Raw genomic sequence first — 24749 nt, forward strand, 5'->3', positions numbered from 1 at the left:
GCCCAAACTGCCGGGCCTTTAGCTGTGTTTCTAATGCCTGTCCTCCTCCCTCGCTTCAAAGGCTCCATCTCCATAATGGTGCTCTTAAAGTGTAACACAGCTCAAAGGCAAAGTCAGAGAATTCTCTATAGAAAAGAGACTGTCATCTGCAGGTGCCAAGCATCCTTTTGCATTGAGGATCACAACAAGAGCAACAGGCACAGCCATCGAATGCAATGTCACATACACAGATCTTTGAATTGAGCTCTCAGGCTACAGACGGCGATGGCAAGGCATCTGTATTTGGCAGCTTTTGTGACCCACGTGTTTTCTGCGGGGACAGGCAATAAGAAATTCTGGCCCCATTTTGACAACAGAGTGCAGACACATAAATTTGTAGTAGACGAGCGTGTTCAATATCTTTAGAGAGGCAAAATCATCTTCGATAACACAACTCTACGTGCTGCCTGACAGTTCCAGAGAGGATTCAAACAATGCAACAGCAAAATTGGATCTAGAGAGGAACTATTTTCCAGGGAAAGACAGGTTACAACTGAGAACAATAAATCGGATGTAGAATTTGCTGTGATGTTGTACCGAAGCTACGAGGCAGGGTAGCGGCATAAATGTGACTTTTTCTGACAGTACATGCACAGCAAAATATGACAATAAAAACTTTTTAATTAGTCTTCTTTTCTCATGTTCAAGCAAGCAGCAATATTTAAAAATCGTTAAAACAATAGAAGCTGTACTGCATATGTAAAAAAAATCAACACTCATTATTTTGTTTTTGTGCCAAACAACTAGGATAACACTTATTCCAATGTTTATTCTACTCTCTTTATCTGCCGCAGCTCACTGTAAGTTCAGCTTAATTTATTTGTATAGTAAAGTAGGCCTACTTCTAAATTGCATTGGTCATCCAGTTTCCTTTTTAAGTAGTGCTGCACATGCTCGCTGCGTGTAAGTTTTTGACTCTTCTAAAGCATAAAAATACCATAATATGTTTGCAGATATTCAGCTTTGAAAATGTTACGTGCTGGAATGGCCAGCCTGATCTCATGAGAAAACGTAAGTATTTTGCGTTTTGTCAGTTTAATGGCTAATTCGTATGAATTCGTACGAGTTCAGTCGTACGAAATTGTACGATTTTAAAAAGGAGGCGTGGCACCTAGCCCCACCCCTAAACCCAACCGTCATTGGGGGATGAGCAAATCGTACTAAATTATACGAATTGGATCGTATGAATTCATACGAATTAGCCACTAAATTAAAAAGTTACGAATTGCCGTGAGATTGTGTTGGAATAGCTGTCTTTGTTTTGTTTAACCCATCCAATTCCAGTTTAACCGATTATATTTCAGCAGCCCGGTTTGCCTTGTTGGAAAACCGCGTATTTCATTCATTCAGTTAGGAAGGCTATCAAAGCATGTGCCCCGTGAAATGAACCTCCGTTGGACAGTAGCTGACTCCGAAATGAGACTCAGATTCAGAGTTCCACATGAGGTTATTAATTAGCAAATAATATAAATATTAGGAACGTAAACATTAGGTGAGCTATCATGAGGTGAACTATCTGCTGCTTTTTTCAGTAGTATAGCAATATGTCATGAAAAATGCCATTCAAACTCACATTGTTAGCATTTAACACAGAATAAAGCACATGAGGTGTACCTGACGTGAGCATTGTCAGTTTTCTTTTGTTCAGCTGCAATAAATAGAAGCTGTTTCTAATATATCGAGGTGTTTGCTAGAATAAAAACTCCTTTTAATATGGAAAATATTTCTTCTGACACATGCCGTTGCTTTTATAAAGAACATAGTTTAAATCAGCCTTAAATCAGCCTTACCACTGCAAATGATATTCAGACACGACTGTAGGAATATGCCCCCTTGTGGCAGTCGCACAGAATATTCAGTTTTGTCATGCACCATGGGAAGTTGATTCTTGCTGTGGCGTTCGAAATAAAGAAGTGCAAAAGCAAGAGCCTTTATTCTCCGTGCTTTCACCACACTCTCAGAAATAAAAATATGCGAGCTGTCACTGGAGTGGTACTTTTTCAAAAGGTACACATTTGTACTTAAAGGGTCCATATTGGTACCTCAAAGGTATATATTAGTACCTAAAGAAATTAAGAGCAACACTTTTGTACACTTTAGGTACTAATATGTACCCTTGAGGTATTAATATGGACCTTTTAGATACAAATTTGTATCTTTTGAAAAGGCACCACCCCAGTGACTGCTCGCGTACCTTTACTTCTGAGAGTGCATGGTTGAACGCTTTGACACTGGATTACATCACATCCGGTTAGCTTGCCGCATATGGTCTAGTCACAGGAGTTAAAATATTTTATCCGCAGCTCAAATCGGATTTGAATTTTCCGCATACGGAGATGATCGGAAAAGCACGCAGCTCCCTAACTACTCTCCATTGGAAATAAATGATGATTGTCGCTTGTTGTGTCCAGTGGAAAGGCGGATTTAGGCTGAATCGTCAGACTCACTCCTGTTGGTCCTCAATCTGGCAACCTGCGCTTGCATTTGTTTTGATTGTATTAGCAGTTTTTGTTGTTGTTTGTTGTTGTTTTCATGGGGGTTTGCATTCATTTCATGCTTTCTAATTGCATGAATCCACATGAATCACATCTGTCTCTTCCACAGAAGAGAGAAAGTCATACAGGTTTGGAAAAAGAAAAAAGTGGAGGATGAGTAAATGATCACTTCATACTTTTCATTTTTTTAGGCAATAGGGTAGTTTTTTATTTTATCTGTCTTCACACGTCTGTCTTGTTTGCTGAGAATAGCACATTTAGAGGGAAGTAAAACCACACGCACACACAACTGTCTGACACATGTTTTATATGTGAGTGGGTGGAGCTGAAGATCTCTTGCTGACTCTCTGATTGGAGTAATTTTCTAATTTCTATTGAACGGCACTAAACAAGTTAACAAGACAATATTTTGAATGTTGATTATGCATTGTTTGTGCATCAAAGTTCAATGCGTACTTGATGCTCAAACACCTGCTGTCAACGTGCGAAGAATGTGTGATATCAGACATCGGTTATGCATACTTTTAATCCTGGCTATTGAAAGAAGGAGATATAGATACACATAAACAACATGTCAACTGCGCATGAATATGATCAATCCAAAACTGATGTTCCAACCAGACAATGAAACACACAATTATAACACAAATCTGGCATGTTGTTTACATACTAACATTTACATGTATAGGAACTGCTTTGCATTCCATACATCTACATCTGTTATTTACAGAAAATCTAGATTATACCAGATGTGTACAGTACATAATTACTCTAAAAAAAGTAATTAATTAAAAATAGGCATTTGTCTGCATTATAAGCCTTAATTGGCCAGACAGCAGCATCCTTACCTACTTTATAATGATTAAATGTCCCTTTGTCTAAGTTTCCTGTATTTTAGCAATAATTCAACCTATTTTGTTGGAAAATAGGAGAATGTTGTGGTAGTACTGTACATTGACTTTGTCTGCCTATTCATTCTCCAGGGATCCTGAACAAAAGAAAACTCCAGGGATAGCCCTACTTTAACAGTCCTATTATTGGACAAGATTCAATCTTACAAATTCCATGTTGCAGTACGTTTTAAATGTGAACACTGTTCTGGGATGCCTATCTCCATTACTGTTTGCCAACTATGTTTGCAAGTTATTTTATCACCAACAAAGTTTAGCTATTCATTTTTCCCAAAATCAATGGTTCCAGCAAACATTCACCAACTTGTGTGTTTGGAACTACAGCTTTCACAATGGTTAGAATCATTGTGTCCTATTAATATAACATATAGATTAAAATAGGTCATGCACGTTTAGCTAAATAAGCAACATGCAATACAATCTACATCTTACATTCAATACAGACAAATTTCATTCTACTGTACGTCTTATGAGAATTAAAGTGCAGTTTGTAAAGTGCAAGTGCATACTTTCTCTAGTATCATGGAACTCTGGAGTGAAACCCACATAATACAGAAAACAAAACAGCAAAGCAGTGTATAAATGCTGTAGGTTATTTACGATAACAATCTGACATTACTATCAATCAATCTCCAGCATGACATCACTGACAACACTTATAACCAACATGAACTAAACAACATTTGCAGAACATGCAGTCATTTGCATTGTATTATTGACAGCTATAAAAATAAAATGCTTTAATTTGATTCGAAATTGATTATTAAAGCCATGAATAAATCTATAAATCTAAATCTGTACCCAGGTTTATTCAAATTAAATTATATTATTATATGTTTAATATATTAAAATTATACATACTGTATACACTCACCGACCACTTAATTTACTAGACCTGTCCAACTGCTCGTTGATTTAAGGTGATTTAAGTGACTTTGAATGTGGCATGGCTCTTGGTGCCAGACGGGCTGGTCTGAGTAATTCAAAAACATTTGATCTAGTGGGATTTTCACGCACAACCATATCTAGGGTTTACAGAGAAGGGTAAAAAAAGAGCAAAAATAAGTAAGTGGCAGTTCTGTGGGTGCAAATGCCTTGTCGATGCCAGATGTGAGAGGAGTATGGCCTGACCAGTTCAAGCTGATAGAAAGGCAACAGTAACTGTAACAGTAACCACTCGTTACAACCAAGGCATGCAGAAGAGCATCTCTGAATGCACAACACATCGAACCTTAAGGTGGATGGGCTACAGCAGCACAAAACCACACCGGATGCCACTCCTGTCAGCTAAGAACAGGAAACTGAGGCTACAATTTGCACAGGCTCACCAAAATTGGATAATAGAAGATTGGAAAAAACGTTGCCTGGTCTGATGAATCTCGATTTCTGTTGCAATACTCGGATGGTAAGGTCAAAATTTGATGTCAACAACATGAATTCATGGATCCATTCTGCAGCAACTGTGGTATGCTATCATGTCAATATGGACCAAAATCTCTGAGGAATATTTCCATTACCTTGTTGAATCTATGCCATGAAGGATTAAGGCAGTTCTGAAGTGGATCCAACCCGGTACTAGTAAAGTGTATCTAATAAAGTGGCCAGTGAGTTTATATTATTAAATATTAAATATATTTTATATTATTGAAACAGATTATGGTTACCTCACCAAACGACATTGTTCAGATGTTATAATTAAAGATATTTGCCAGGTTTTTGTCCTCAAACTACCAAGTTTCTCCGTTTGTGTGCTAGATAAATAGCTTGTGACTGAAAACTTAACGCAAACCAAATAATAATAATAATGTAGTAATGATTTTATTTGCATGATTAATAATGAAGCTATTTTAGCTCATTTATCGGTACAATGATCCTCCACACTCCACTGAAGCAGCTGAAGACAATTTTTCCCACAAGTACTTGATCGATGAGCATTAATGCACTGTACTAAACTCCCTACTCTAATCTTTGCCTCAACTTAAAAAAAAAACTCTATTGTTTCACTGTTCACATCTGTCACATCTCTTGTACTTTTCTATCCAATTTTAAGACTTTGTATCACAGCTCTTTTATGTTACTGTCGCCTTAGGATGAATCACTCGAGATGTGGCAATTCTCTCTGGGGGAAAACAGTACGTGCTAAATTAAACCATTGTGTCGTTAATATTTGTCATTATGAAGCACGGGTTGTTGAGAGTGGCCAAATGACTCTCATTGTTGTGCTGTGTAATGTGTTTGTGTTGAGCGGAGCAGGGGTCATCAGCACACTGACACTGCGCTCTACCCCTCAGGGTCTCTTCCATGTGTTCATCCACATGTCCAGCTGTGTTCTGGAGAAATGGAGAGAGGCAGAAAGAAGCAAAGGAAGGGAGGGAGGCCTCAAAGGAAGCATTGAAGAAATGAGGAGAGAGCGGTGAAGCCTGTGGCGGAGGAAAAGAGTACGGCCAAGGAAAAAAAACTGAGGTAAAAGAAGGGTAGCATAATTGATGATGAATGAGACGATGAACTGTAAGTGAAGCAACTGAACATCAGCGAACACGGAGGAGATTTTGGGTTACTGAAGAGAGGACAAAGAGCATAATGCAAACCTTTCCTCTCATCACTCAACTGATATCAGCTTTTTGGTGCCATCAGTTAAATAAAAAAAAGCCAGGCATTAACTTACTTTCCAATTGGTAACTATTTTGTCTTTGTGAATTGGTGATTTGGTGGCTAATACTTTTTAAATTGTACAATTTCATACACACATTTGGTTTATGATGTTTCAGAATTTCTTATAATAAACATTACTGTGTAGTATACCTTTTTTGTAAAAATGTGAATAAGTAGAAAGAAAATTGTTGTTAGAAGATAATTAAGAAGAAGTAATTTAATGCTTGAATTCATTCAAGAAGAACCAGCTTTCATCAGCCGTCTTGGTGAACTTCTACCGCTGCACAATAGAAAGCATCCTGACCAACTGCGTCACAGTCTGGTATGGAAGCTGCTCTGTTGCTGAGCGTAAGGCACTGCAGTGGGTGGTGAAAACTGCCCAACGCATCACAGGGACTACACTGCCAACCATAGAGGACATCCAGAAGAAACACTGTCTGCGCCGAGCACGCAGTATTCTTAAGGACACCTCTCACCCTGCTCACAGACTGTTTTCTCTCCTGCCTTCCGGCAGGCGCTTCAGGCTCCCCCGGACAAAAACCAGCAGACTGAGGAACAGCTTTTTCCCCAGAGCTGTCTTCCTTTTGAACTCTGCCCCTCACTGACTCTTTTGACCCCCCCGATACACCCCCCACACTCCTCTAACTTATACTCCTCAAAATCACTGCACTATTTAACATTTGCACATTTAAAGTTTGCACATATTCATTGCACTGATTCATTTACTTGAACTGGACATACCCACAGCACATGGACATTTGTAATTATGTTTATCTATCTGCACACTTCTGCAATCAATAGCATCCTGTACATATATTCATTTATTGTAAATCTGTTCATAGCTAATACAACCTGTATATAATGTTGATAGTACATCCATCTGTAAATATCACCATAGTTTTTCTATAACTGCACTTTATAACTTATACCTGTATCCTGCACTTGCTGCTATTGCACTGCTGGTTAGACCTAAACTGCATTTCGTTGCCTTGTACTTGTACATGTGTAATGACAATAAAGTTGAATCTAATCTATCTAATCTAATTTTTGTTGTCTGCATAGGGGTTTGCATGCTTTTATGCTTTCTAGTTGCATTATGGGACTTTAATCTTTGCTCCAGCAGCTTTTGATGTTTACCAAAGTGACATTTTAGTAGTTTGTAACTAGGGATGTCCAGATCTGATCACGCGGTTTCAGACTCTATCAGAATCGGACGTTACCTCCCAATCAGGACTGATCAGGATTAGGCATGGGATGATAATCGTTTTCAAGGTTTACTGCGGTTTGGAAAAGTAAAGGTTTTAAAACCGCCAAGATTTTCTGTAATACAGTTTCTAAGGTATCTGTAAAAAAACTTATTTACTTTTTTTGGGGTGGGGGGGTGGGGTTAGGACAGTATGTCCAGCAGAAAAAAGTATCCAAAGATGCCATTTTAAATTGTAATGAAATCTGTGTTTTTAAAACTAATGAAGACAGCAGAAGTCAATAATTCATTGTAATTATTAAGCCTGACATGTTTTCTGCTCCAAAATATAATAAATCTTTCAAAAAATAAATTATATTGTGTTCCAAGGGGGAAAAAGTAGTAGTTTAGTTTTTTATCCAGACATTTAAAAAATAATATATTTTAGAGCAATGAGCACAATACCGTGAAACTGTGATATGTTTATCCAAGGTTATCATACCGTTAGAATCCCATTAGGCCCCCGTTAGGCCAATGCCTAATCAAGATATATACTCTACATAATCTCATTATTTTTTAACACATCTATAGTTATGCGGCGGCACAGAGTTAAACCTCTTTCTTGACTTCAGACAGAAACAGCAATGCGTGCGGCATGACATCACTTTGTTGCAGGGATGCTATTGGTTAAATGCCGTCAAAGTAGATCACCGAAGCAGCTTGAAGCAGAAAGGGAGAGTATGTCTGCGGTCAGAAGGTATTATAAAGTTGATGACGACAACATTGCATCAGCAAACTGTGAGATATGTAAACTTGGGATTGCCTGCTGGGTATTTTAAGCTGAGGTGCTGTTTGTAAATATTTTTTATATTTACTGTTGCACTAAAGTCCAAAAGTGAAGAATTGATGTTATTTACTACTTGATTGTTCATACTACCTCACAGAATTGCTCTGTTTGTAAACAATGTGGTTCATTCATTCATTCATTTTCTTTTCAGCTTAGTCCCTTTATTAATCTGGGGTCACCACAGCAGAATGAACCCCCAACTTATCTGGCGTTTTACGCAGCGGATGCCCTTCCAGCTGCAAACCATCTCTGGGAAACACCCATACATCTCTATTCACACACATACAACATTACGGACAATTTAGCTTACCCAATTCACCTATACTGCATGTCTTTGGACTGTGGGGGAAATCAGAGCACCCGGAGGAACATGCAAACTCCACACAGAAATGCCATCTGACCCAGCCGAAGCTAGAACCAGCGACCTTCTTGCTGTGAGGTGAGAGCGCTACACACTATGCCACTGTGCTGCTCTAACAGAGTTGTTGAATGTTAAAATAAGGTGAATTAAATGAAAAATAAGGAACATCCTGGATCTGTTTATTTGCTCTTCTTTATTCTTTTTGTATGCATTATAGAAGTATCGGATAGGGTTTCAGTATTGGTAGATACTCAAATCAAATGACTGAAAAAATCTAAAATCTGATCAGGACATCCCTGTTTGTAACAATATAGAGTATATGATTTATGTTGTTTCAATAAAAATGTCTTTTTTACATTTTTGAGTTACACTGAGCTACAATTTCAACACCAAAGTCGACAAAGGACAGATCAAGGTCCCATAATGTGATTCAAAACTCAATTCAAGTCAATTCATATTTATAGCACTTTTACAATGTAGATTGTGCCAAAGCAGCATAACATAGAAGTTCTAGTAAATTGAAACTGTGTACAAGTTTAAATAAATAGAAAATATAAATCACAATTAATGGATATTTTTACACTGTTTCATTTATTTACATTTAATCTTGACTGATATATGCAAGAGTTAGAGGCAAAAACCTCTAAATGTCATCTGAAATTTTCCTCTAAAATGAGAATTTTTATCAGGCTCCTTGTGTATGTTCAGTAACATCACTTTTATGGCAAAGAATACGTCCTTTTACTGGTCTTTAAAGTGAAATATCTCAAAATAAACAAAGGAGGCTGAGAAAAACGTTCATTTTTGATGGAAATTTCTGATGGCACATCAAGGGTTTTGCATCTGAACAATTCATATATTAACTTCACAATAGTCATTATATTTCCTTTACAAAAGAAGACCAACACCTCTTTTGTTTGTTCCAAAGAAAGATTCAGATAGCTAAAACACTGTTTACTTAAATAATTGCAGCATACAACTGACATTATCAAAAACATATCTAAAGAAATATGTGCACATTTATCAGTGAGAGAAAAAAATGTCATCCTGTGTGAGACAAAGTGTCAAATGAAGGATCTTTCATCACTATGCAGTGTTATCTGTTTCGTCTGTCGTACACAGACAACCGTTTAGACAGACAAACCCTAATTTCCCAGCTGTCAGGTCACTCTGTCGTTTCTCTGTGACTTCCACTGCCTTAAACTGGGTTAATTCACTCTGCTTGGCTACACAGTATACTGGGTCGCCTTCATTTATGTGCGTGTTCAAAGACTCATAAGATATAGATGGCAAAGGCATGATAAAACACACCACATGAATGTCTATAGGGACAATTCAGTGAACTTGACTGAGGCGTTGCAAGCCATTTAGTAATTGCCAATGTTTTTATTCTAACTGCATAGATTTAAATGTAATGCAACAACCTTTGGAGTGCAATATTTGCTTGTGCCTGCATAACGAGAATAAACAGTTCACAATGACTCCACTATGGCTCCACTTTGTGAGGACACCAAGTTGTCTATTTGTAAAGCGTGTATTTCCACACTTCTTATTTATATTTTTTTCTTAATAATGCTTTAGTTGTAATTAGTATTAATATTTATCATTAGATGGTTTATTTTGAGACATGCGAAAAAGAACAATAGCTTGTGCCCCAGCCAATCTTTTCAGTGGGTTAGATGGATTTTTGATCCAGGCCAACAAGCAGCCCATAGCAACACCCTACCATACACAAACTAGTTCCAAATTAGACTAGGTTTCTTATTTCTGTTTAGTTGAGCTATATCATTGCCACTCCTGCTGAAAAAAGCTAGAGAAACCACTACAATTTTTATGGTTTTATTGGTTATAATGGGAATTATATTGGTTTCAATGGGAACTGTAATGCTCCCTGTGGGTCTCTACTGTTAAATTGTTGCCTTCTTGATGGCATTTTAAAATCTACAGACACTAATCGAATATGTTTCAATCTGTACACAAACTGGCCATGATTTTACTAGGTTATTGTAGTTAAACCAATCACAAATCAACTACACTTTTAGCCTCCTACAATAGCAGTTTGAAGGTATACTGATTTTAATATTTAAGGGTTAGTGGTTTGTAATGGGCTAATGAGTGGAATCACAACTTTTGTGATGGCTTTTACTTAGTTTTCAGCAGGATGTTTGCAATTTAACACTTTTATTGTCATTTTTTTTATCCAAATCCAAATATTAACATTAAGCCTGGTTATTAAACAACTAACAATCTCAAGGAGTCGTACTTACCTCTTCAAATAACTCAAGGCTGTAAGTGTTATCATCATCTGCGAAGAAAACTACTCCTTTATCTTTGGAGCCGCGGTGTCCTCTGATCCAGCCGAGCGCTAAGTTCCTCTGCTCGGTCGCTCGGGGCATCCCGGTCCGCTTGAACCTGCGCGGGGTGAACACGTTCAGGTGAGTGTATCGCACCCCGGACCGGGCGAGAAACCGCGACACCAGCTCCGTGTGGGAGTTCGCGTCCTCCACCACGATCCAGTGGAACTGTGGGACCTGGCGGAACGTATTTGCCAAGCGGGTGAGCTCTGCTTTCTGCACCGCTCGGCTGTAAGTGGGAGTGATGGCATAAATGACCGGGAGAGATGTGGCGTTTCTCCCGCTGCTGCTGCTGCTGGCGGTGGTGCTGCTGCTGCTGCTGGTCCGAGTCGTTCTGACGACCTGCCGCTGCTGTACATTCCCCAACCGAGATAAATAAAAGCTGGCTGTGTTTCGAACTGATAATCTCTTCGTATCGATGTCGATCACGATAATCACTATCAAGATCCACGGAAGAAGGATGAAAAAGCGAGTGTAGAAGATGGATTTCATTGTGCCCGAAGAACCAGCGCTGCTTAATTTGGAGCACAAAGCGAGCAGTTCGTTCAGAGGCGATTAACGGATTTTTGCAGATTGTTACTTTTTAAACTTCCCTTAAAGCCGATCCTCGGGTGTTTTTTAGACAGCATCCGCAGTCCACGGTCGTTTAAACTTCCCATTCCCGTTTCCTAAACGCGCAGTTGCGATCCCATCCCGTCCTGCGCTCCGCCGGAGAGTCCGTGCCCTGAGATGATGCTCCCTATACAGAGAGTCCTCAGTCGTTTAGCGCAGAGAACAGTGCCAAAAATAACAACAGGTCATTGTTTTGGTCACGTGCATGGCTTGGAGTGCAATAAAGTCATCTAGGTGCGATGATTAGCCCGCTCAAAACTGCGACGAATGATGAGGCTGCGCTGATGGTCCGACAGACACTGCTGTAGTCCGCTGAAATGAGGAAGACTGAGACTTCAAACTGAGATTTCCCCCTCCCCACCTGCGCACTAGAGAGCGAGAGATGAATCACATGCATTGTATTCTGCCTTTTGCGATGAGAGTCTCAGATTTTAATGTAATATCCAAATATTTGGCTGTTGGATATTTAAGTAGTTGTTAGAATTTAACCCAATACTTGCAATTATGGTTTTAATTTTGTTCTTGAATTTACTGTAATCATAATTTCCCAATCCCTCGTCCTAATTTCATTTGATTTTAAATTTAAAAACATTAAATAACATGAAAATCCTAAAGACAAAGAATTAGATTATTAACTTTGTTTATTGATTTTTATATTATGCAAATATTTAATACAGTCTTCAGAGAAGTGAATAAAAAAATGCTGTTAATTTTACTCTCTGGCCATCCAAGAGTCAATTTACATTTTTTTACAGGACAATTTTAGCTGCAAGTGGTCTTTTGTTATTGACAAAAATCAATCCAATATATTTTGGCATTTTGGGAGTCAAAAAAACATACAGGCAAAGATAAAAACATACCTGTGATAACACATCAAACTCCTATGAAGCAACACCATTGATCTTTGTGGGAAGCAGAACATTATTTACATTAACTTTAATCCACAGCCTTGGCAAACAGTATTGGGAATGTTCAGTCCCAAGACTGTGGATTAAAGGTAACAAAATTGTAAATAATGTTCAGTTTCTTGCACATACTGATTGTTTTGCTTCATAAGTCTTCAATGTATTGCCAAGAGCATGGGTAAATTCGTTTAGCATTTTTTTAAGCTCTCAATATACTAGCTGTCGACTTGCATTTTATAAATCACCAAGGACCACAGTTTAATATAAAAATCATTTTGAAGGCAAAAAAGTCTACATCTTGAAAGGTCTGGGGGCGAGTAAATTAACTGAATGTTTTCAATTTTGGGTAAACTCTTCCTTTATATAAATCAGCCTTTATATCATAGTTTTGACCATTTGTAATGTACAGTAAACATGCCAAATTTCCTTTGCTTTCAGTTATTATACCCACACAAACACAATCCATTAATCAATGCAGAATCAATTTAGTACTGTTTACGGTGGCAATTAATTGTCAGCTTCCATATGAAGTAATTTTTTTCACAATAACAAGATGATTGACTGAGAACTCAATCTGTTGATGTCGATTTGCTTCAGGCATATTCCCATCTGCAGGTTTAGCGGATCACCTGATGTCATAAACAAAACATTCTGATGCATGACAAACATCAAGGTAAAAAACAACACAGCAACTTATTAGAGTTAACAGTCTACGTTGTAATCAAAATGGCTGACACGTTGCCTGCAGGCTTTTATGATGTTCATTTCAGCACTGGCATGTCTATTTGACTGCCTCGTGTCTCCATTCACAGTGCGATGACAGCAATGGATTGTGACATCCAGCCTTGTCCTCCCATCCTCGACATGGCACCCCCTGTCAGCCCAGACAATGTCAATCACAGAAAATAGAAGCAACTGTCAGCGACGCCATCTCATTGTGGGCATCCTTTTGTTGCAAATGACTGAAATCTGACAGGTAACAGTTGCTATTGTGCATTTCTTTGCATCTAAAATGAAAGCGAAGCGCACAATGGCCTGTTTACTCAAGAAGTGAGCTTTAGGTCTCGGATGTAATGGAATTGATCCGAAGTGAACTGTTCTATTACATGGAGCAAGTGGGTTTTTTCCCAATTTGTGAGAAGTGAGGAAATGAGGCGCGGTGGAATAAGGAGGATTTATGGTGTTCAGAACTCACACTTTTAACGTGGAAAATGGTGCTGGTGTGCATTTTTGCAGTCAATCTAATCTGGTAATCCTCCCATCTTCCTTCATGCTGATGACGTTACGCAGGAAAGCATGGACTGGACTATTTAATGGCTTTCATGGGTGGGGGAGGTGGAAAAAGGAAAGCTGTTTATTGATGGAGAAATATCCTTTCAATGCTCATGCACGCTGTAGAAGCCGGCAGAACGCAATAACAACCAATTAAAGCAGTGCCCCATGAAAATAGATCACAGCGCAACTAGATTAAACGATAATTTAAGTCTCAATTCAATAAGAGTGAGGCAAAGCAATTTAGATCTTCACAATAAGCAGGAAATATAGAATGCATTTGTCAACACCATTTGCATAGAAATGACTTTTCATCACTTTCCATTATTGTGCGAATTTGGCTTGAGCCAATACATTTTCTCAACATAACTCAATGGAATCAATTGGTCTGCAGTTAACAGCATTAGGTCTCCGTTCTCAGAGCTACAGAAACAAATTGCTGCTAGACTTGTTCTCAACTAAAAATCGAAGCATTCAAATAGTTTCACTTGTTCGGAGCCTAATCTAATTTTCAAGCCAAATGCATCAACCTGATAATGTTGTGTTTTCAATTCTGCCATTTCAGCTGTACAATAAATTGGGTTTTAAGATGTGCCGCAAAATTGCTCCAATAGCTTAATTGCCATAATAATTTAACTGGGATTGTTGCTCGCAGTCTTTAGTGCAGGAACAACCCATTTAGCTGCAAAATGTGAGCGTGTGAATGATTTCCAGAACGAGGCCGGATGTATGCTGGTCACGCAAGCAGATCACTAAATGACAGAAGTAACTTTGCGAGCTCTTTCATTTCAAGGACACCCAAGTAAGTGCTAATCTGAAGCATCCAAGCATGCAATCAATCATTTTTTATTATTATTATTTTGATGGTTAAAGTCTCTTTCCCTTGTATATTTCATCATCTTCCTCTAACGCAGCCTTCGAGATTCATGATGCTCTTTTAACCAGAATGAAACAGCACAGCAACAGGATGAATGTGTGTCGTAATAACCTTGAATCTGTGGCAGGGTATCATGCTGTGGGATTGATTTACATAACAAAAGATGTCTCTTGGAGCTCAATCACAAGTAAACACAGCCGAGGAACTAACATGACATTTCGCAGGCCACATATTACGAGTGCATTAATAGATGATGACACTCCTCAATCCGGGACTACATCAAAGTTACGAGCGCTGGGATAAACACGTATTAGCACCTGTGATACCATGCAGCTTTCTCATACTGTGGGTAACTTTAGCAATTACCTGCAGGATCCACTGTGCTTAAGTTGTGTTTGTTGCCACACATGGCATATTAATTTGTGTCTTGGTGAAGTAATGATGTGCAGCCAGTGAGATCTCAGAATGACATGCTGATAGCAGTGTCTTAAAACACACATGCAGTTAAAGGTCATTTAGGTCTTTAATTAATCCACTGGGAAATTATATCTGTTAGAGAAGGAGGGATTGAATGAGAAAGTTTGCTAACCTCACAAATGAAGTCTTTGAAATACAGGATTGGATTTCATGGAGTGGAATTTTCTTTGGCACCATTTACACTACTTGACAAAGTCTTGTCTTCGATCCCAGTTGTAAGAGCAACAAATAATAACTTGACTACTAGTTGATCGTTTGGAAAAGTGGCAGAAGATAGATTTTTCCGATTAATCATCTGTTGAACTGCATCCCAACCATCACAAATGCTTCAGAAGACCTATTGGAACCCACATAGACCCAAGATTCTCATAGAAATCAGTCAAGTTTGGTGAAGGAAAAATCATGGTTTGGGGTTTCATTCAGTATGGGGTAATCTGAGAGATCTGCAGAGTAGATGGCAACATCAACAGCTTGAGGTATCAAGACATTTGTACTGCCATAGTAGAGGGCAAATTCTTCAGCAGGATAGCGCTCCTTCTTATACTTCAGCCTCCACATCAAAGTTCCTGAAAGCAAAGAAGGTCGAGGTGCTCCAGGAATCTAAAGAATCTAGAACTCTGGACGTCCTGCAAGAATGCTTTCTTTGCCATTCCAGATGACTTTATTAATAAGTTATTGAGTCATTGCAGAGATGTATAGATGCGGTCCTCCAAGCTCATGAGAGTCATACACAATATTAATTATTTTCCCACTGCACCATAACTTTATATTCTATACTATACAGTATTATTGTTAAGTGACAAGACTTTTGTGAAAGCAAACTCAGACCTTATTGTCCTAATTAAATGATTAAAAATCAAGGCATGATCATATTTTATTTTGGTAAAATAAGCATAATTTAGAGGCTTTTGCCTTCATATAAGCGACTTCTGAAACCAATTGAACAACTACACGTCAAGGTATTATTTGTTGTTCTTAAAACTTGCATAGGCGACAAGACTTTTGTCAGGTAGTGTACACTTTTTAAAGATGTTTTTTATCAATCCGATCACAAATGGATGACACTAAAAGAGGTCTAAAATTGCTACTTCTAGAGTAGCCGAAAACACAAAGCTGAGCATAAAGTGTGAGGAAAAAACAGTTAAGGGGTTTTGATTAAGTGTCCAAAAGGTAATAAAAGTCAAATTTGTTTATCAAGTTTATATTTCAATCTCAGATTTTAGTATTTATTTTGTATTCCTCTTTGGACTAACTGTATTATTCCATTAGCTCAATGTATTCTTTCAGCATCAATGTAATGTGAAAATAGTCACAAAACATAATGAAAATAGTCCCATGAAATAGTCACATAACATAATGTGCAATGTGAAATTGAGATCATTTTATTTTACTTATATAGTGAAAACTTTATTTTGTTGGATTATTTCATTTCTGTAGCTGAACGCTTTTAATTTGTATCGTTGATCTTTTTCTTTTACTGTGGCTATGGTTGAAATTAGTTTAATACATTTTTATGCAGATGTACTGCCTTACACAATCACCCCAGTCTATCTAAAATAAGGAATGTATTCCAAACAGAGCCGTACAAGTTTTTATATTTAGAAAAACAATATATTGCAGTGTGACTTTTCCCCCCCAATATCGTGCAGCCCTCGACTATAATTTCTATATCTACTAATCAACTAGCACTTACTACAGTACATGCTAAAATTGTGAATTAAAAAATGTTGGAAACAAAAATAATGTTGAACAAAACTAATAAATTAACATTCTTAATTGGATGCAGTTAGGAAGAGGTCTGTGAAATATTTTCAAATCTAGTTAACATTCAAAATAGCTCAAGTTGAAATAAACACACAAATCACCAGTGTTGTATTGTTTAGGCAAACTCAAGTTTGGCGCAGCTAAATAAACAAGCTAAATAACAATTTAAGTAATATTTAGAAGAATAAAATTAAGTGAACAAAAAAATCATGCAGTTAAAGGTTCATCAGTGGATTCATCAGCGGATCACTCGTTTGCACTTGGTAAACATCAATGAAATGCGGTGAACTGATGACTTTCACTGGTAAACACTATTGCAAATCAGTGGTGTTTAGGAACGTGCTGTAATGTTAGCAGGAAATTTATGTTTTTTTAAAACTTCAGTACCAATTGGTGCTGAAATTCAGTATCGATATTGTGAAAGAATCAGTTCATTAACTTGATAAAGGGCTTCTGAAACATGTGTTTGGAAAAGATAATGTCAGCTAACTAGTACCATTTCCCTTAACTTTAAAATAATTTTCACTATCCATTCAGAACAGACATTCGGTTCACTTGGAAAGCAGTGAAATGATAAATTGTGTCACTTTCTTTTTGCTGAAAAGATATACAGCCAGATATACAACAATACGCCATCATGAATACTGTTCCTGTGTGACTCCAGGCAATCTGGGTTTCTTCCCACCGCAGGCTTACTTTCGCTTTTAAAAAGGCCGTGTGAAATCAGTCTATAGAGAGGTGTTTTTTGTTTGAACTCATTCAATCATATAAGTGTTTTTACACTATAAAAGCTATCCAATCTAATGTGTTTTAGACTACCTCTAGAAGTGGTCAGAGGTGGATCTCCAAAGGCCCAATTAAAATTTTTTTACCCCTACCCCTTCCCTTTGGCCCTTGAAACAGAGTATGAAAGGGAAGGGCTTCAAAATGTACCCCTAAGAAACGGAAATCACCTAAGGCAATGATATCATGTTATCATAACGAAATAATGTGGCAAGAAGCTCATAACTGTACTGCATTTACACCGTGGCTTATATTTATCTATGAAAATACTTGAAAACAACATTAACATTATACCAGACACTGTAAAAAGGTATTTCCCAGCCACTAGACTTTTTCGACAGAGTATTCGAATGTCACTGAGTGACAGAATGCAAAAGTATGTTGTGAGACTGCTATACAGAAGTTATTATTATGGATTATAGATAGCAAAATTTGGCTTATTTTTTCATCGTTTCTTTTTAAAAAGCATGACCGTAAAACACGAACACCGTTATAAATGTATTAAAACATATGCTTGTTTGTTGTAAAAATTCTTACTAATGGCAAAAAATACTAATGTGTGAATTTCCTGACTCACGTGTGCAGCCATGTTGCCTTTGTAGCTGCTGTGTTCTGGAAAACTTTTGAACCCCCTAAGTTTCGAATGTGGTCCTGGAAAATCTCAGTTTCAAGGGCCATCTAGCTCTTTCCCCCACACCTTCAGGATAAAGAGAACTGGGACCCCCTCCCCTTCATGTGAACAAGCAAAACGAGGGGTAGGGCTAAGGGGTAGAACTGGGATTGGACCGAAGATATTTTTGCTCCTGTAGTCATCTGCTTATGATCAGATTCATAAAAATGCATCTTAAAACCAGTTGTAAACAGGGCCATAGCTAATACATTACTAGCTTTAAAGTTGTAGTTACCTGTAATCTGCACAGTTGGTTCTTCCAATTCTATGGATGCTATTTTAAGTGTTACAGTTCTACACTATTCATATTTTTCAAGTGCTCCTCATCTTTTCAACTGTCAGGTCCGGCCTTGATCTTCACACAAATCCATCTTGAATGGTTGGTTTTTAAAGTGCTGGTGCTGTGTGTGTATTTTTCTCTGCTATTTAGTTTCAATGAAATACACAGCTGTACCAAAGTATGTCCTCTTTTTCACAGGACAGAAAAAGGTGAGGATATGAATGCAAGAAAACACTTTCCCATTCTGTCTGAGAGGCATTTACAAATCATGAAAGCTGCAGAATGGAGAATGGCGTTTTGATAGAGTGCTCCAGCAAAACCAAGGAATCACTGGTGTTCGCAATTGCATCTGGCACAGGGAACTTGGCAAGGCCTTCTAACATCACAATTAATTGGTCTCATCCGGCAACAATCTAATTTGTTACTGTGACACGAAGCCGTTAACGATAAAGAGCGGTGACAGGGTGATCAATTAGACTCGTCTCTCTGTCCCGTTCGGTGCTGTTTGGAAACTCACTGGATTCTGTTGGTTCAGTCCCAAAGGGAACTGGATCTTGTGGGTGGAGTGGAGCACAAGACTAGTTCTCATTTCAACTCCGGAAGGGCACATCGTCCTGCCGCACCCAGTCCACTGACTCCTTTCTCACCTGCTGATGAATGACGGCGGCTTTCGGTTTTCATCTCCGCTGTATTTCTCAGAGGATGTGCTTTCATAGCTCAGTAGGCTTAATGGAGGCCCCATTACATTTCATTTAAGTATCAGATGTAATCGGCGGTTAGTGTATGTGGGGCTTCAATGACAGAAGTCCTGAGGAGAAATAAAAATAGAAACAAATGAGACAGTCGCTGGCAGAAAGTAGGAGTATAGAGTGATACAATTCATGTGGAGTGAGCAGCTCGGAAAATGTTTTCTTGCTGCCCAAATATTTGAGATCTGAGTTTTAAATGTAGACTTTGTAAAATGTAACACTTTAAAAAATATTTTTTTAAAAGTTGATAAAAAGTTACATAGATTACACCACAGGCCTTTTCACACTACAAGGTTGATGACCCTAACGATAGTGATATCCTTTAAGACTAGCTAATTATCATGTCACAGAGGAGAAATATTGGTGGAATCGCTTTCAGAACAGTATTTCTCAGCTGATGAATAATAAAAACATCGACAGCCAATCAGAATCCATCATGCTTTAATGAGTTTCTACATTTTATGTGGCAAACAACAAAATTGCACAATTATACAGTATAATAATTAATATTATATATATATATATATATATATATATATATATATATATATATATATATATATATATATATATATATATATATGAAAAAAACTGATGGTTAATCTGAATATTCTTTTTGAGAAATTTGCCTTTAAAGAATTGTAAATCATTCATTCATTCATTTTCCTTTGGCTTAATCCTTTATTTATCAGGGGTTGCCACAGCGGAATGAACCTCCAATTATTCCAGAATATGTTTTACACAGCGAATACGTCTTCCATTATGGAATATGTCTTCCAATCACAACCCAGGTTTGGGCTGTGATGGAAACTGGAGGAAACCCACGCGAAAATGGGGAGAACATGCAAACTCCACACAGAACCTGCGACCTTCTTGTTGTGAGGCAACAGTGCTAACCACTGAGCCACCATGCCACCAGAATTGGAAATCTATATTTTATATATATATATATATATATATATATATATATATATATATATATATATATATATATATATATATATTGTGTGTGTGTGTTTTGTTCCTAACAGTAAAATATAACATGTACTGTATTACAGTTTTTAAGCTATTTACAATTTTATTGTTATTTTTGCTTTCCATTTTATCAACAGTTTGCCAAATTTCTTTAAAATGAGAATAAAATGTTCAAAGTCTTATGCTGGAAAGAAAATTTTGTTCGAAATAATTTTTTTTTTATTTTCATATTTTAAAAAAGTTTAACATAATAAATGCAAAAAAACTATAGAAATGTAATTTAGTGCTATAAAATCCCTTAATACAAAATAGTATTAATGATTTTATAAAACTAAATTATAAAAATGATATAAAAGTAATATAAAAATAAATAAAAGAAAACCTGTAATTTGTCACCATGCAAGCATCATGTATGTACAGTTTAAGTTTAAATTTATTCATAGAAAATAATATATTTTTTGGAATGTTTATTTTTGTGCAGACTGAATTGCCTTCTGAGTTTAATAATAATAATAATAATAATAATAATAATAATAATAATAATAATACTAATAATAATAATAATTCCTTACATTTATATAGCACTTTTCTGGACATTCAATTACACATTTTTTGGGGGAATCTCCTCAATAACCACCAGTGTGCAGCATCAACCCGGATGATGCGATGGCAGCCATATTGCACCAGACCGCACACCACACACACCAGCTGATTGGTGGAGAGAATACAGAGTGATGAAGCCAATTATGATATGGGGATGGTTAGGAGGCCATGATGGACAGAGGCCAATGGCTAAAGTTGTCCAGGATGCTGGGGTTAAACCCCTACTCTTTTTCGAAGGACATCCTGGGTATTTTAATGACCACAGAGAATCAGGACCCTGGTTAACGTCTCATCCGAAAGACAGCGTTCACTGATCAGTATAGAGTCCCCATCAATATACTGGGGCATTAGGACCCACACAGACCACAGGTGGAGCACCACATACACTACAGCTCTTACATACACTACTTCCAGCAGCAACCAGCTTTCCCATGTGGTCTCCCATACAGGTATTGACCAGTAGCCCTGCTTAGCTTCAGTGGCCAACCATGTGAGAGTTGCAGAGAGCTAGCTAGAAGAAGAAATTGCCTGATCTCACTGTTATCTCAGCAAATGAAAAAAAGAAAATGTAATTTTTTTGTCTATATGCTTCAAATGATTTAAAATGATGTACAATCATACAAACCAGCTCAATGTAATATCTCAAACAATTGAGATATTGCAGACATCTCATTTGCGATCATTGTTTCCAAATACACCATCTTGAGCAGGGTCTGGGCAGGGTATAATTTACACTCTCTGTGCTCTAATTTAGTCAGAGAATTCAGTGCTTTAAAATCATTTCATTACAAACACAATGCACATTCAGAAGAGCTTTTTATGCTGTTTGAAATGGATATGTCCTCCAGTTGAAAATGACGACTTTCTAATATTCAGATTTCGTTTGAATGTGATGACACCACATTTCAAAGCTGCAATTAACTTCCTCTTCCTAATGACAGAAAAACTGTCAACATTTAATGATCTTGAAAAAAAGAGCTAATGTGAGCAGCCGCTGAAATTTATTCCTGCTGTGGACTAATCTGTTTGTGCTGTATCACATTTTTGTATGCTATGGCAGTGCTCTTTTAAAAAAAAAGGTTAACTCTAGTATTCAGTGAGGGAGATATTAGCGTAAAATAAAAAGAAGCACAGGCCCTTAGGAGGATTTAGGTTTCTCCAAGGGCATAGGTTAGGACTGACAGACAGGACGACTTTTCAAAGTCTTCACTGAACTTTCTTAATTAAACAGCACAGACGTGCATTAGGCCATAATAATCTTGAGGGCTGTGATTAGTGAAGTGGCAGGAATGTATGCGGGGAATATAAGTAGGTTATGAAGCACATAAACAGAGATAACACTACTGTCACATTGCATCCATCACACGAAGAATGAATAACGACATCACTCCCGCATACCAATAACAAACAAACAGTAATCAGATTGTCAAATATTTAAATGTCGCACATGTCATTCGGCGGTAACCTTTACTGAACAAATAACTGACAGTGTAAATGTCAGTTAAGAACAAACACACGCTCATCCCATTAAGGTCAGGTTAAGGAAAGGACAACATTTCAACTGTATAACTTTGTAAACAAGATGTTAAGCGCGTGTTAATCAGCATGCATACCACAATGCAGGGCACATTTAAAGTACTGTAGATTCTAAATGTCAAATTTTATATTGTGTTTATCTATGTGAAACATTAAATACACAGCATATAACATTTAATAACCATTAAAGCGATTTCATCTAAAATTAACATTTATTTTATTCTCACTCAGGCCATGCAAGATTTAGGTAATTATCATTTATTTTATATTTTTTGGGCAGAACATAAAAGAAGATTTTTAGCTGATAGATAGGGTGGCAGAGAGAGCTTAAGAAAACACATGCAATTACAAAAAAACGCCACCAAATGAAGAAAAGATCTTAATCCGTTTGACAGCACAGGTGCTACAAATCCTCACAATGCAAACACTTTTTAAAAAAACACGCTGTATTTTCTTACAACGCAAGCAACTGAATAAAACGTGCTGCATTTTCTCACAAAGCAAACATTTTTTGAAAACGCACATAGCACATAATTCAATCAACGTCATTGCGTCAGCCTTATCCACATTTCCTCCAGTTTTTCATGTAATTTCAGGTGTATTTTCAGGTGGATAAATCCAGCTAAAACCAGCTTGACCAGCCTGGTTTAAGCTGGACATAGCTGGTTTTGACTAGGCTCCCAGCCTGGCTAGGCTGTTCAAGCTGGTTTTAGCTGGTCATTTTCCAGCCTGACCAGCTAAGACCAAGCTGGAAATTGCTGGAAACCAGCCTAAAAATGGCCAAAACCCCTCTAAAATCAGGCTGGTCGACCAGCTAAAAGCAGCCAACCAACCTAGGCTGGTTTAAGCTGTTTTTTCAGTAGGGAGAACAACAGCATATTATAAGTCTGTAAAATAAACTATTAAAAGTGCTGATGATTGTGATAGTAAGTGTTGTATTGTCGTCTTTCAGGTTGTATCTCAGCTTTAATGCACTTTTTAAATAAATAAATAAATAAAAAACAAAGCAGCTGCTTGTTATTGCGACAGCAATAAGATCGAATGGACGGCCGATCACTTTCACTCCAAAATGGCGGAATCGCGGGGCTGTTGCTGGGCGTTGCTGTTGCGATGGAACGTTCTATTGAGTGTCGCCTCTTGGTCATTCTAAGCTCTATGGTAGTATGTCGATGTCGAATTCATAGAATTCGAAAAAGTATGCGAGAAGTACCCGGATGACTGACTTACTTCTGGCAAGATACTGACGGCTGAGTAGTACATTTAATTTCAAACGCAGTACCTACTGAGCAGTAGGCGATTTCGGATGCAGCCATGTCTCTTTTTAATAAATCACTCAATCCCTTCATTGTAAGTGGCTTTGTATAAAAAGCATCTGCTAAATGACTAAAGGTAAAATACTCATTGTATAACCACAAACTGGAAAAAGCGTTATGAACATATCATTATAAAGCTGCTCTCTGCTATATGAACATTGAGCCTATCATTTACATGCTGAGCTAATTAAGGAAAAGCTCATCCAGCTCATGGTCCAGTCCTGAGTGTTTTCAATCTCCCTCCAGCCTGCTGCTGCATTTATAACTCCTGTAATCACCTGCACACAAACACACAGATGCATGCACACAGACAAGACGACCCAAACAGAATCAATCCTCCTTCGCAGGAGCCGTATAATTGGTCCACTCTCCCAGAGCAGGCCTGTTAAGTATGCTCCGCTGTGAATTATGGATAGCCGGCAAAATGGCTAATAAAAAATGAATGGCCAGTTTTTGTAGCTCGCGCTTCTCTGTGTGCAGATGTTGGTAGCAAAGCCTGTGTACTCCTAATAAAACACCCCTGTCATCGCGGCCCTTGTGAAAACTATGGGCCATACATAACAATATATGTCGTTATGGAGGACCATAACGTGAACGTGAACGTTATGGAGGAGCACCAGAACAGTATTCTTCTTCTTCTCTAGAATGAATCGCATTTTTGATGGTCTAAATGGAGTCGAGGTTCAATCTTCAACTGGCAAGCAGGAGCTTCCAGTGGCGGGTCACATGACCTGAAAGTGGCTGGTGGCAGCTGCCAGTGTCCAACTGCCTGGTCAAGTGACCTGCCAGTGGCGGGTTAGTTGCAGTTGTGGCTGGCGTGTCTTTAGTCGCTTTTTCTTTCTCTGCATATATTGACTTATCATCATGAGTGTGTGTTTTTTTCATTGGGCACATTAGTCAGGTTAATTCCAGATACTATGCTCATATGGCTGTGAATACAATTGGCTGGTTACGCCTCCGTCCTACGTTTTCCGTCTTATGTTAGGGCTTATTTTTTCATGGACAGACCTAGCAAGATTAAAATGAGTCAAATAATTTCTTTTAAAATATAAATACTTAGACTTTTATAATGCTTTCTTTAAAATATTTAT

At 37.7% G+C, this 24749-nt stretch overlaps 1 protein-coding gene across 1 annotated transcript in view; it reads right to left on the reverse strand.

The window, feature by feature from the left end:
• The window catches only part of b3gat2 (beta-1,3-glucuronyltransferase 2 (glucuronosyltransferase S)), a 50723-nt gene extending 38962 nt beyond the window's left edge, over positions 1-11761 (reverse strand). Inside the window, exon 1 of the mRNA XM_056470417.1 lies at positions 10756-11761. Within this exon, the coding sequence (XP_056326392.1) occupies positions 10756-11334 (579 nt within the window). The 5' untranslated portion in view covers positions 11335-11761. The remainder of the gene's footprint in view (positions 1-10755) is intronic.
• Positions 11762-24749: the final 12988 nt, after the last annotated feature.

The sequence above is a fragment of the Danio aesculapii genome, chromosome 13 (genome assembly GCF_903798145.1).
Source record: "Danio aesculapii chromosome 13, fDanAes4.1, whole genome shotgun sequence".
Taxonomy (NCBI): domain Eukaryota; kingdom Metazoa; phylum Chordata; class Actinopteri; order Cypriniformes; family Danionidae; genus Danio; species Danio aesculapii.